Genomic DNA, 13,333 nt, shown 5'->3' with positions numbered 1-13,333 from the left:
CTCTCTCTATATCATGCTTTATTAGGTCTTCAACAGGGTCTTCCACTCCAATACGTGAAGTGATTCAGGTGCAACAAAGAATCCAATGTATAGATGGTCCAATCATGTCCACCAACTATATTTATTTAGCCCATTTTATAAACCGAAATAATTAAGTTAATGTTAGTCTACATTTGTTGAAATTTTCAACATCACTTACCCGAAATTCCTGCTCTGAATAAGTATCCAGGATATTGAAAGAAAGACTCATAAAGATGTATATAAGATTCTTGTTCTAACAAGGGAACCATAGCCACTAATGAATCTATCACACCAAAGTACACTTGTTAAGTAGGATCAGGGGATGTAAAGTCCCAAGTGCTACGAGATTTGGAAAATCTTAGTAACTGTTAGTAGTAATCAAACAAGTTCAGCCGCTAAGAACCAACAAAACTAATCTGGCAATTTGCCGGATTGCCCTTCGCTGGGGGTGGTCTTTAATTTTTGCCCTTCGCTGAAAATCCCTTGATTTCGGGTTTGAACTCCCGCTCAATTAAAAATTAAAAAAAAATTCGCAAGGCAGAGTTTGAATTCGAAGGTAGAGTTTTGCATGCTTTAGGCAGAGTTTCAAACTCTACCGAAAACTCTGCCTTGCGAATTTTGAAGGCAGAGTTTTGCCTTGCGAAATTCCTTCTTGTTTTTTTATCGGGGTTCGAACCTAGAACCTCGGGATATTAGGCGAAGGGCATCCGCGCAAAAAAATGAAATTAATCTATTATAATAAAAGCTTGAAAAAAACCTAATCCAGACAAAAAATATTGGGCAATTCGCACGAATGACCTTATTTTGGGGTGGTCTTTAATTTTTTTCCCTTCAAGTTTGAAATCTTTAACTTTTGCTCTTCGCTAAAAATCCCTTGGTTTCGGATTCGAACCTCCGCTCAAGTCAAAAATTTTAAAAAAATCGCAAGATAGAATTTGGATTCGCAAGACAGAATTTTGAAGGCAAAACTCTACTTCAAGCCAAAATTCTCCACTTGCTTCAAGCTTTTAATTTGTTTCTCTTCTTCCTCTTGCCAGTTCCATCCGTTTATCTTAAATGACGCATTTGTTACAGTCTACCAGATTGAATTCAACACTTCAAGCTAGGTCACTTCTTTAATTTCAACTCTAGATATCATGGCATTGTTAATTTGACAGCAGATATGCTGCCTTATTTTGGAATAAAAAAATTCATACATTCAAAGCATGCAAAAATTTCGCCTTTGTGAAGTTTTTTATTTTTTATTTTTCTTGGTGGGGCTCGAACCCGTAGGTCACGAGTATCGGGCGAAAGCAAAAATTAAACAGCTATCAATTTGAAGGCAAAAGTAAAACCTCCCAAAAGAAGGGCAATTCGCGCACACAAAAAAAAAAAAAAAAAAAAGAAAGAAAAAAAAAAAGAAAAAAAAAAAGAAGTTTGCAGCTTGCTCTTGCTATAAGGTCCAAGTTCAATTTAGAGATACGGTCTAGTTTGTATTGTTGTTGTTGGGCCGCTATGTTTAGGCCTGTGTATTTGTACGGGATAATTTTCCTAGATATGCTAAAGGGGAAATGACCGAATAATACTATTTAAGACTCTATATTACAAAATATATCAACTTAATTATAAAACATAACGGATCTGAAAAAAATAAAAAAAAACTTTTTCTTATTTACAAAATATATCAACTTAATTATAAAACATAACGGATCTGAAAAAAATAAAAGTCCACCATTGCCTTTTCTTTTTCCCCATTCTCTGTTCATCCGCAATGAGCCACCCCACCATTCCTTTCCCCTTCTCCCCATTCTCCGTTTCCCCCGAGAACTCTGCCGCCCCACCTTTCTCTTCCTCTTCTCCGACGTTTTTTTATGGCGAGTTCAGGGCACGCTTCGATGGCAGATCTAAACAAAACTCTGATGGCAGATCTAAACAAACACGATTTGAAAAAGAGCAGATCTGAAAAAATGTAAATTTAGAAAAAATATTGAGAGAACGAAGCCATCAAATTTCATTCTTCAATACATATGGGTCTGACATGGAAGCAACTTCAGCATGAAATTTCTCCATACACTTCAAAATCTTCGTAGAGTATACCATCTGAGGAACCCTCTACTTCTGATTTGAGTTCTAACTTGGTGTTAAACAATTTCAATCTCCTATTGTTTTATCGATGGAAGGGAAAGGGGTGGGTTGGTGTCTGGCAAAGACAGAAGGAAGATAGGTGTAAATTGTTGACCATGGTTAAAATAATTGATTTAGCAAATAAATTTGTATGAATATTGTATGAAAGTTGTATACAATATTGTTGTAGTTGTATTAAATTTCCAAAAAACTAACATGAACTTTTTACAAATTTTATGTAGTTATATACATATTTCATATTGTTTCTATACAGTTTTCATACACGAAAAATACGAGAATTCTAAACCTTGAGCGAGATATACATATTTCATACAATATTCATACACAAAATTGAGAGAAATTTTTAAGCCTTGAACGAAATATACATATTTCATACACAAAATTCTGAGCGAAAATTTTAAGATTTGAGCGAGATATACATATTTCATAGAGTTTTTATATACAAATTTTCGTACATGTTTTGTAAGAAATCTATTGGTATGTTTTGTAAACTGAAAAGTATCATCATATTTTATAAATATATTCTATTCTTATGTATATATAGGTTATTCTCCCTATGCTAAAATAGGGGCCAATTTGCAGGATTATCCTTCTAGGGGTGGTCTTTTATTTTTGTCCCTCAAATTGGCGGTCTTTAACTTTTGTCCTTCATTAAAATTTTTTTGATTTCGGGTTCGAATTCCCGCTCAATTAAAAATTTATACAAATTTAAGTCATTGGATTATTGAGAGGACACATGTCATAATATGAAGGGGGTAATTGAGGAACTGGACAGATCCCCTATTGGAGGGGAGCCAAAAGGATATATGTCACAACTCACATGTATGTCATGTATTCTTTTTTTTTTTTGTTGAAATATGTCATGTATCTGATACTATACACACGACATATACACAAAATACAGTCATTAAACTTCCACTAGACCACCACCAGAAGCCACCATAACTACCATTCATTCCACCATTAGAATGCATATGGGCCAAAAATGTATATATTGATCTATTATTTGCATCACATCTTAGTACTTTTAATCGAAATTTGAGTATTAATTATAGTGGTTTGTGATAATATGATATTTTTACTATGTAGAAATAAAGCGACGGGGAGATGATGGGGAGATCATGAGATTTGGAATAACATTGAAAAAAGCAAAAAGAAAACAAAAGAGAAAAAGAGAAGGAGACAAAAAGTTGTGGTCTAACCATTATGGCAATCATTGCCATAATGATTAGATGGAGTTTGCACCTTTTAAATGAACATACAATTGAAATTGGATATGAAGAACGGACGGACAGCATGACGTGCGATTTCCACGCATCGCCATCGCGAAGAAAAGTACCCTCTGAAGTTTGTTTGGCTGTGCACGCCACTTGCGCGACGTGAGCTCGCTATTTTTCGTGGTCCGAGTTGGAATTGATTTTTATGATACCTTATAAATACATTTTCTACGGGATTTTTACATAACTTTGGATCTAGAGAGAGTTTGAAGCCGCTGTGGAGGCCGTAGTTATTGGTGTATGTCAGGGCCCTGTCCCGACCTTATGATAACTTTATGATTCTGTAGAGGCTCATATACAGTACTCGTCCTGTGTATAGTTTTCATGTAGCCTTGCCAGCTGATTTTGTTGTATATAGTCTATCATGGCGGCCTTGCCGGCCTGTACCTTTATGTACAGTCTATCATGGTGGCCCTCGGCCCGCATATGTACATACATGTTGTTGCAGTATCACTTTTGGGTTGTTTACGTTAAAGTTCCATTATTCATGATATATAGTTCATGTTGTCCTAACCAGCCCTTGTAAGTATTAAAGATGGCTAAATGATATGCACGTTGGTGCTTGACAAGTAAGGCTCGGGCTTCGGTTGCGGCCCTCCGATTTGAGTCGTGACAAAATTTTAGATTGGTAGAGCACTCAGTAACTCAGAAATTAGGAAAAAGAATATTTCTTTTCTGTATGTTTCTCAAGGAAACAATGTATGAATATATATGAAGAATAATCGTGAACATTATGGCCATGAAAAAATAATGGCAGATTAATTCTCATAATGTATCATATATTACAAATGAATTAAAGACAGAATTAGTTCCAAAGGATTAGTGAATCGGGAGGGCAATGAATTTGGACAAATTCATCAATTTGGCTTCGGGCTAAATCTCGCGTGCGCGAGCCCACAAAGATAGCTCTTCCTAATACAATGCGACACTTCCTTTCAGATACTTAAATCAAAGGTGAATACTTCTTTCTAAGCAAGGATTACATAACTAGAAAAACATGAGCGTCCACAGCCTTGATGTGAAAAGATATGCAATTAGCCAATTACGATAACATGTTCTACTACAATAATTATAGTATACTTTGAATTAACTTTAAGTTACATGAAATCATAACTAGAAATGATTTTATATTTTTTCTTTCTTGGGGACAATGTGTTCTTACATTAGATTCATTGATATGGAGAAAGGAAATCCAACACTACCTGCAATTTCCATTTTAAATTTTAACACCATCATCATATATATGCACCCATCAAACAATGTTTAATATATACGGCCATTACTTTAATGATCGGTAGAGAGAATTGGAAATAACAAACAAGTTGATAGAAAAATAATTTCTAGATCCATCTTCTTTTCTTTTTCCCTCGAGAAAAGTAGATATTACCATTATGAAATGGTCAACTCATCGAAAGAGTCATATACATTATTTTATCAATGAGATTATTTCATTTACACCGTTACACCAACGGCGAAAAGAAAAATGTATATCATAATTAATCACTCAAAAAATATTTGTATGTATAACTTTTTACGTGTAAGTGGCAGGAACAAAAATATATATTCGCATGAGTTTTTCATCCTGAGTACTTGTGACATACTTCATCAATTTTAATTATTTTATATAACAAAATTTGATTAGACACGTAATTTAACAAAACAATTAACTCGTAAACATTTTATATAACATGCAATACCAATGTGGTATCATGAAATAACACCCAACATGGGCGTGTTTGCCATGAATTTTAATGGAGATATTCCATGGGTGCATTAGCATTTCAATTGAGGGGAAAAAAAAAAAAAAAACACAACATGCAATAGCCTACTCAGAATCTTGTGGTTAAACGTATCAGACGTGCATACTATTCTTATACAAGTTGTCATTAAGGACAAACTACAAATATCTCTAAAGAGTTTCTTATATATATAAAATACTCCTATTAATCTTATTGAAACATTTTTTTTTTCGTAATAAGACAAGCATCATATAAAATAATATCGGGTGGAAAGTTGCATGGATTTTGCCGCCATTTTCTTTTATTGATGTCACTGAGGGACCACAGGCAAGACTTTAAAGCCAATAAATATGCGTATGTGACGGTCCTTGGAGGCAATCAGGAAGCACTAAAAAACAGAAATTCTGAACCGTTACAAATAACAAGTAGGTTGGATAATATTATTTCCTCCACTAATTTATGTATTTGAATTTGACTAGATATAAATTTAATAAAGAAGGGAAACTTTTGAAATTCAATATTTAAAACAAGTTATAGATTTTTGTGTGATTATAAATTATTTCATTAAAGAAAATTGATAGTAATTTTAAAATTAAATTATTATTTTTAAATAAGAAAGTATGACATTATTTTTTAAACATACTAGAAAAAAAGTATGACACATAAATTGAGACAGATTGAGGGAGTAAGTAATTAGAAAAACTATGGTTCCTTCCATTCCAATTCATGTGGTAGTGTTGACTGAATATGAGGTTTAAGAAGAAAAAAAAAATTGTTGAAATATGTGGTATAAAATAAGTCCTAAATATTTGTGTTATTTAAAAAACATCTAATTAAGAGTGAAATCAATTTTTAGAGTTAAAAATTTTTCAAATATAGAAAAAAATATGATTCTTTTAGCAATAAACTAAACCGGGAAGTGTGTTGCATAAATTATAAAATTAAAGTTAGAAAAAATATATTTATAAGTATCTGACTACGAGATTCTCTGCTGAAAAAACTCTTTTTTTTTTTTTTTTTTGGTCAACTTAAAAGACTTGGATATTTACACCTGAATCTTATAAACAGTTACTCCTTGTAATGAACGATAACTACCTCATTCAAACACTTTTTCTTAGCAGCAGATACCCCTTTTTGCTACTATAGTACTATACTTTTTTTGGAGTGTCATATTCCTTTTGTTCAGTTCAGTGTGGGATCAGTGTGATTGTTCTTTGTGGGGTCTCAAATAGGTACCTTTTCTATCTTTTTTCATGTTTTTAGTTTTTATTTTTTACTTGCTTTAAAGTTTTAAATTCCCTTGTGTTTGGAAGAAAGTTGAAGCAAATTTCACAACACACATTTCTGTATTTTTTTGGTTTTTCTTTCATTTTTGCTACTGATGCTTGATATCTTGTGTTCTTGTTTGCCTTCTGATATGAAATGAAATTTTTGTTTCTTGTGTGTGTGTGTTAGTGTATTGGGAATCATTCTCTGATATTGTTGTTCACTTTTCTTTCTGAAAGTAGCAGTCCGGATTTACTTTTCCGAGCCGTTATACATGGATCCATGATTTAAGCTTTATATGTTCAACTTTTAAGGTTTTATCATTGAATCCATTAGATCTTTAAAGTTATGAATTCATATCTATTCTTTATTGCAATTTTGATAGTATAATTTTATACATAAATTTATACTCCATGTGAAAAATACTGAGTTTCCATAAACTTGATACTTTTTAGAGTGTCATTTTTGGTTCATTTCAGTGGGGCTCTGCGTGTTTGTTCTTTGTGGGGTCCCAAATAGGTACCTTTCATATCATTTTTGGTTTTTTGCTTGTTTTTCCTTTGTGTTTGGAAGAGAGTTGAAGCAAAATTCTCTTAACACATATTTCTCTAAAGATTTCTGTTGCTTTTTCTTTCATTTCTACTGATTCTTGATACCTTGTTGCCTTCTCAACATGGTGAGTACTGTTCATCTTTGAAAACAAAATGAAATCTTTGCTTTTTCTGTGTTTATTGGTGATCATTCTCTGACATTGTTGTTCACTTTCTTTCTGAAAGAAAAAAAGGGATCTTTACACATATAACAGGCTGGATCTTACTTTTCCTAACCGGTATACAGAGTATATACTGATTATATATGGTTATATACTGATATCCTTTTTTGCTACTGTATTTTTTGGAGTGTCATTTTTTGGTTCATTTCAGTGGGGTTGAGTGATTGTTCTTTGTGGGGCTTAAAATAGGTACCGTTTCAATCTTTTTTGGTTTTTGTTTTTTGCTTGCTTTTTAATTTCCCTGTGTTTGGAAGAGAGTTTAAAGAAAATTTCTCAACACACATTTCTCTGAATATTTCTTTTTCTTCAGTTTTTTGCTACTGATTCTTGATACCTTGTTTGCCTTATGACATGGTGAGTACTGTCCATCTTTGAGAATCAAATTAAAGAAATGGTTGGTGAAAATAAAATTATTGGTTTTGTGTAACCCCACTTGTGAGATTACACTAAGTATGTTGTTGTTGTTGTTGGTTTTTTGGGGTGTGTGTGTGTGTTTACTGGTGATCATTCTCTGAGATTCTTTGTGGAAGTTAAAAAAAAAAAAAGAAAAAGAAAAAGGGATCTTTACACAAATAGTAAACCAAATTTACTGTTTACTTTTTTTAGTCGGTAGACATAGATTATATACCGATTATATATGGTTATATACATATTATACGTAAAAATAAGTACATATATTATATATTTGCCAGTCTATTTTTAGTTTAAACGGTTGGGTGGACAACTATTTAGGTTAATTATTCAAGAAGGGAAATCGATCCACCGGCTGATTTCCCATTTTACAGGAATGAATTGAGTATGGACAATGATCAATTTCTGTTGCCTTTTCTTTCATTTCTACTGATTCTTGTTACCCTGTTTACCTTCTGACATGGTCAGTATGTCCAGGTTTGAGAACCAAAGCAATGGTTGGTCAAATGAAATCTTTGTTTTTTGTGTGTGTTTGTGTTTATTGGTGATCATTTTCTGAGATTGTACTTCACTTTCTTCTGAAAGAAAAAAGGGATCTTTTCTATCTTTTTTTTTTTTTCGGCTATTTTTTGTTGGGTCTCAAATAGTTAGCATTTCTATCCTTTTTGTTTTTTTGCTTGCTTTTCCCCTTCTGCTTGGAAGAAAGCTGAAGAAAATTTCTCAACACGTACTTCCCTAAGAAATTTGTTTCTTTTCTCTTTCATTTCTACTGATTCTTGGTACCCTATTTGCCTTTTCTAACATGGTGAGTACTGTCCATGTTTGAGAACCGAAGGAATGGTTGGTGAAAAGAACTTGGTTTTCTTTTGTGTGTGTGTTTATTGGTGACAATTCTCTAAGATTATTATTCACTTTCTTTGTGAAGAACCACAGGATCTTTACACAAATAGTCACTTGGATAAACTGTTTACTTTTCCTAGCCGGTATACATAAATTATACATATATCCGCCGACATTTTAGTACCTTTTTGGAGTGTCATCTTTTGGTTCTTTTCAGTGGGGCTCTGCCTGATCACTTTTAGTGGGGTCTCAAATAGGTACATTTTCTATATTTTTTGGTTTCTTGTTTGCTTTTTTCCTTGTAATTGGAAGAAAGTTGAAGCAAAATCCTCAACACATATTTCTGTGAAAATTCTGTTGCTTTTTCTTTCCATTTTTGCTACTGATTCTGGATACCCTTTTGCCTTCTGAACATGGTGACTGTCCATGTCTGAGAACCAAAGCAATAGTTCATGAAAATGAAATCTTTTTTTTTTTTTTCGTGTGTGTGTATGTGTTTGTTTATTGGTGATCATCCACTAAGATTGTTGTTCACTTTCTTTCTTCAAGAAAAAAATGGATCTATACACAAATAGCCAGCCGGATTCACTGTTTTTCCACGCTGGTGTACATAGATTATACATGGTTATACATTTAGTGTACATGGATTATACACATATTATATATCTACACGCTATTTTTAGTTTAAGCGGTTGGATGAACGGCTATTTAACTAGGTTGATTCTTCAAGAAAAAATCTATCTGCATGCTGATTTCCCATTTTACAGGAAGGAATTGAGTTTGGACCATGATCAAATTGAATCTTTAATATTCACTTCTTCTTGAATTATGTAGGATTTTTGGAGCATTCCCAATTTGATTCCAGTGTCACCTGAAATAGAAAAGGTGTTATCCCGTGGTTTGAAGATGTATGTGGTGGAGAGCAAAGGAGGGGCTATAGTTTGCATGTTATTGTCTTTGTTCTTCTTAGGGACTTGGCCAGCCTTACTAACTTTACTTGAAAGGAGAGGGAGATTTCCACAACACACTTACCTTGATTATACTTTCACTAATCTTTTAGCCGCTGTCATAATTGCTTTTACCTTTGGTCAAATTGGGACAAGCTCAGTGGAAAACCCAAATTTCCTCTCCCAAATCTCTCAGGTTGGTGTCCTCTACAAAACAAGGGAAGTGGAAAAAAAAATCATTACTAGTATTTATAGTCTGTTTGGTCAACCTCCCTAAAACTGCTTATTATGAGAAGCATTTTTGTCAAACCAGCTTCTCAGAAAAGTATTTCTTGAGACAAGCAGTTTGTACTTGGCCAATTCGTCTAAGAAGTGCCTCTTTAAGCATTTGATAAGCAGATTGTGTTTGAATACTAAGTAGTCTATTTGGGTGAATGTGATATTATATGTGATACTTTTGCTGGACTCTTGGATTGGAAAATTAGCACTCTAATTTTGGCATTTGGAACTTAAGGAGGCCTTTCCTTTGTTGCATAACTTCTATACAATTAAGTACAAAATAGATGCTGCAATCCATTCACCAGAGTCGCATTATGTTCGATCCACTGTTCACCAGCAGATATCATTAGCATCTATAAGCTACTTGATAGGTGGATTTAAGATTGGAAAGAATCACCGTCCCTTGTTATTCATGTGATGTTTCATCGGGATGAACTATTGTTACCAGCTTAAGGTGGAGTTTTGTTTATTAATTTCTCATAGGTTTTGTCTGGTGATCTTGTCCCCACTTATCCTGGAGTTTAATTGGCATCTGTTTTAGTTTAATTGTCGCTGCCAAGAGATCCTTGCTACTGAAGACTTCATGCTCTGGAACCAATTTTTTTTCTTTTTCTGTTTGTACTTCAAGACTTTAGCAGTTATCATTAATAGCTACATTTTTTAGGTTTTAATGCATACTTTTATCAAGATCGCTTCTTAGGCCGGATATTGTTTTGTTCAAATTGTCTACTGTAATAGAAACTTTCCAGGAAATCCCATATTGATTGCCTGCATTGTTGTTAACAGTTGAAATTGCACATTAACAAGCATTTTGGGACTTCTATATATTTTCTAAGTTCTTGTTCACGGACAAATGGTGTAGGATAATTGGACGAGTGTCTTGTTTGCAATGGCTGGAGGGGTGGTCCTTAGCATTGGAAACCTTACAACTCAATATGCTTGGGCCTTTGTTGGTTTATCAGTTACCGAGGTTGTCTCCTCAAGCATTACTGTGGTTATAGGTATCGTTTTTACTTCATTGGTTTATAAGTTTTTTGAAACGACCTTGTGACTATGTCCTCTATGAAAAGGAAATTGGTAGTATCATAATTTGATTTCGTTATGACAGGAACGACCATGAATTACTACCTTGATGACAAAATTAACAAAGCGGAGATTCTTTTTCCTGGGGTTGGATGCTTCTTGATTGCCGTTTGTTTAGGCTCTGCTGTTCATGCATCCAATGCAGCTGATAATAAAGCAAAGCTTGATAGTTATTCAAATGACTCTAAACATAGCATTAGGTATGCATCAATACGAGGATATACGCAATACTTAATTCTTCCAAGGGCATCATTTTTGCATCTTTGCAAATAGGGAATGACATTTATGGGTTGATACTTTCTATTAAAAAAATAAAAACAGTATACGAAGGACGACGTTGTTATTTTTTCCTCTGAGGCTCGTGCCATGATAGTGTTGATAATGCATATATGACTAGAAGAAGAGTAGTGTCATTTTATGACTTAACCAGCATATAGATTGGCCATATTGTGCACATTAATGGAAAAAGATGTTGAAACTTATCAAAATCCTTCATATTTCTATTAGCCAACAATCTCATCAACATCTTTATTCTACTTCTCTTACGCCTGTCCAGGGGCGGAGCTAGAGTGTCGGCCGAACCTAGTAGCTTTGCTTCAAACCCTGTATTCGTCTTAAAGATCCATTTACTATGTACAAACTATTACCTTAGAACCCAGTAACTTAAAAGTTAGAATATCCAAGAACCGAAAAGCTTCAAATCCTGACTCAGTCACTGTGCCTGTCTTCCTGTTTATATATCTACTTACTTTCTCCTTGTATTCAGAAGCTAAGAATGCAGGATATGCAGAAAGTCGACGAGGATTACATATTTCACATTGCTATACAAATACATCACCATCAAAATCTCTGGAAATTGATGCTGATTTTAGTTGAACCTTTTGCAGGGCTAATAGTATTACTGACTCCAAACAAGCATGTACAAAGAGAGGTATTATAAGCTCGAGTCTGAAAATTGAAGTTTCATATCTTTACCATTTTATTAGATCCATAGCCTCATATGTTTTTCCCTTAACACTTATTTTGGGAATGCTAAACATCCACAGTTGGTGTAAATGATGCGGAAAAGGGAGTTGCTTACACAGAAAAGGCAAAATTTGGGACTGCGCTTTTCCTGATAGATCTCGAGAAGAGAAGAGCGATCAAGGTCCGCAATTCTTCTTGAATTACTTCTCGTATCAATTATTATTGTCGCTTCAGTGTTAACTTCTACCTTGAAAAAGTTCTCACGGACTCCATATTAGATCTAGGCAGAATACATCGATAGCCTCTTAAACTTGCCAGTAAATTTTATTTAGACACTCTAACTGCGACATCTTCCAATTGAGCACCTCACCACATGATACAGTGTTCCTATTAGGTACTTCCAGTTCAAATTTGAGAAAAGTTTCCGCCTTGATCTGATGTTTTTGTCTTTTTGTTAATCTAATGTAGTGGAAGATCTTTAATGGAAAGCGCTTTCCTTGTTTAAACTACTGAAAAAAACACGAATTAGCAACAGACAAAATCCGTTAGCTATGAGCAATTTAGCGATGTTTTAGTCTTAGGTAATTCCAGTTATTCTTGTATTTGTTCACATTCTTGTGTTTGCTTGCAGATATTCGGGAAGAGCACATTCATTGGTTTGGCGTTGACATTCTTTGCTGGAAGTTGTTTTTCTCTCTTCTCACCAGCATTCAACCTTGCCACGAATGATCAGTGGCGTACTCTAAAAGATGGAGTTTCACACTTGAGCGTTTACACAGCATTCTTCTACTTCTCAGTTTCTTGCTTTGTCGTTGCCATGATTTTGAACCTCAGCTTCTTATACCGCCCTGTTCTAAATGCGCCCAAGTCATCTCTGAAGGCTTATTTAAATGACTGGAATGGTAGAGGTTGGGCCCTTTTGGCAGGACTTTTGTGTGGTTTTGGAAATGGTCTCCAATTCATGGGAGGTCAAGTCTTTGGATATGCGGTTGTACGCTCGTTCGAGTTAGTAGAACTTTGTATTTGGATTGAAGTTCTTGTAACAATTACTCAACAATCAACCATGTCTGAATTAGTACTGGTCGGCTATTATGAATCCTCTGTGTCTATTCCCAAAAGAAATTGAAAAAGAATATCAGAAAACAAGAATGCTTAGATACTACAGCACGAATAGACATGCAACGAGGGACCTCCTACGCATGTTATTCTTGTCTATTTTTTGAAGTTCGGGAAAAATACTATGAGTTCTTGTGATGTGAATTTATTCACTAGCTGCAAGCGGGGCCAGATCATAGAGGCCCGTTTAGGGGTTCACAGGAACCTAGTGGCTTCTGTCCATATCCTGTATATATATATATATATATATATATATTAAGAAATTTACTAAATATTTTATATTTGACTGTTAACCCAGTTACTATTGTTGTATATCTGCCTCTACCGCAAGCATGCTGAGTTAATTGAAAGTTGGTTTTATTTTCAGGCGCTACCCCTCGTGAGCACATTTTGGGGGATAATTTTATTTGGAGAGTACCGAAGATCATCGTAAAAACATATACGTTCCTAGTTGGCATGCTGTTTATGTTTGTAGTAGCTGTTGGAATTCTT

At 34.2% G+C, this 13,333-nt stretch overlaps 1 protein-coding gene across 6 annotated transcripts; it reads left to right on the top strand.

The window, feature by feature from the left end:
* Positions 1-6,190: 6,190 nt before the first annotated feature.
* On the top strand, positions 6,191-13,124 carry LOC132058914 (probable ureide permease A3). Of its 6 annotated transcripts, none has more exons than XM_059451324.1 (7): positions 6,192-6,393; positions 9,285-9,593; positions 10,539-10,677; positions 10,785-10,959; positions 11,647-11,690; positions 11,806-11,906; positions 12,357-13,111. In XM_059451324.1, exons 2-7 carry the CDS (start codon positions 9,357-9,359, stop codon positions 12,849-12,851), a joined length of 1,191 nt encoding a protein of 396 aa, XP_059307307.1. In that variant the 5' UTR covers positions 6,192-6,393; positions 9,285-9,356; the 3' UTR covers positions 12,852-13,111. The 6 variants fall into 6 exon arrangements, with proteins under 6 accessions (XP_059307309.1, XP_059307307.1, XP_059307305.1 ...); XM_059451322.1 differs by lacking the exon at positions 6,192-6,393 and adding an exon at positions 7,000-7,103 and having other exon boundaries at positions 12,357-13,114; XM_059451323.1 differs by lacking the exon at positions 6,192-6,393 and adding an exon at positions 7,297-7,553 and having other exon boundaries at positions 12,357-13,114.
* The last annotated feature ends 209 nt before the right edge of the window (positions 13,125-13,333 follow it).

Source organism: Lycium ferocissimum, chromosome 6 (assembly GCF_029784015.1).
Source record: "Lycium ferocissimum isolate CSIRO_LF1 chromosome 6, AGI_CSIRO_Lferr_CH_V1, whole genome shotgun sequence".
Lineage (NCBI taxonomy): Eukaryota > Viridiplantae > Streptophyta > Magnoliopsida > Solanales > Solanaceae > Lycium > Lycium ferocissimum.
Note: the sequence above shows the minus strand (reverse complement) of the source record. Positions and strands in the feature narration are given on the sequence as shown.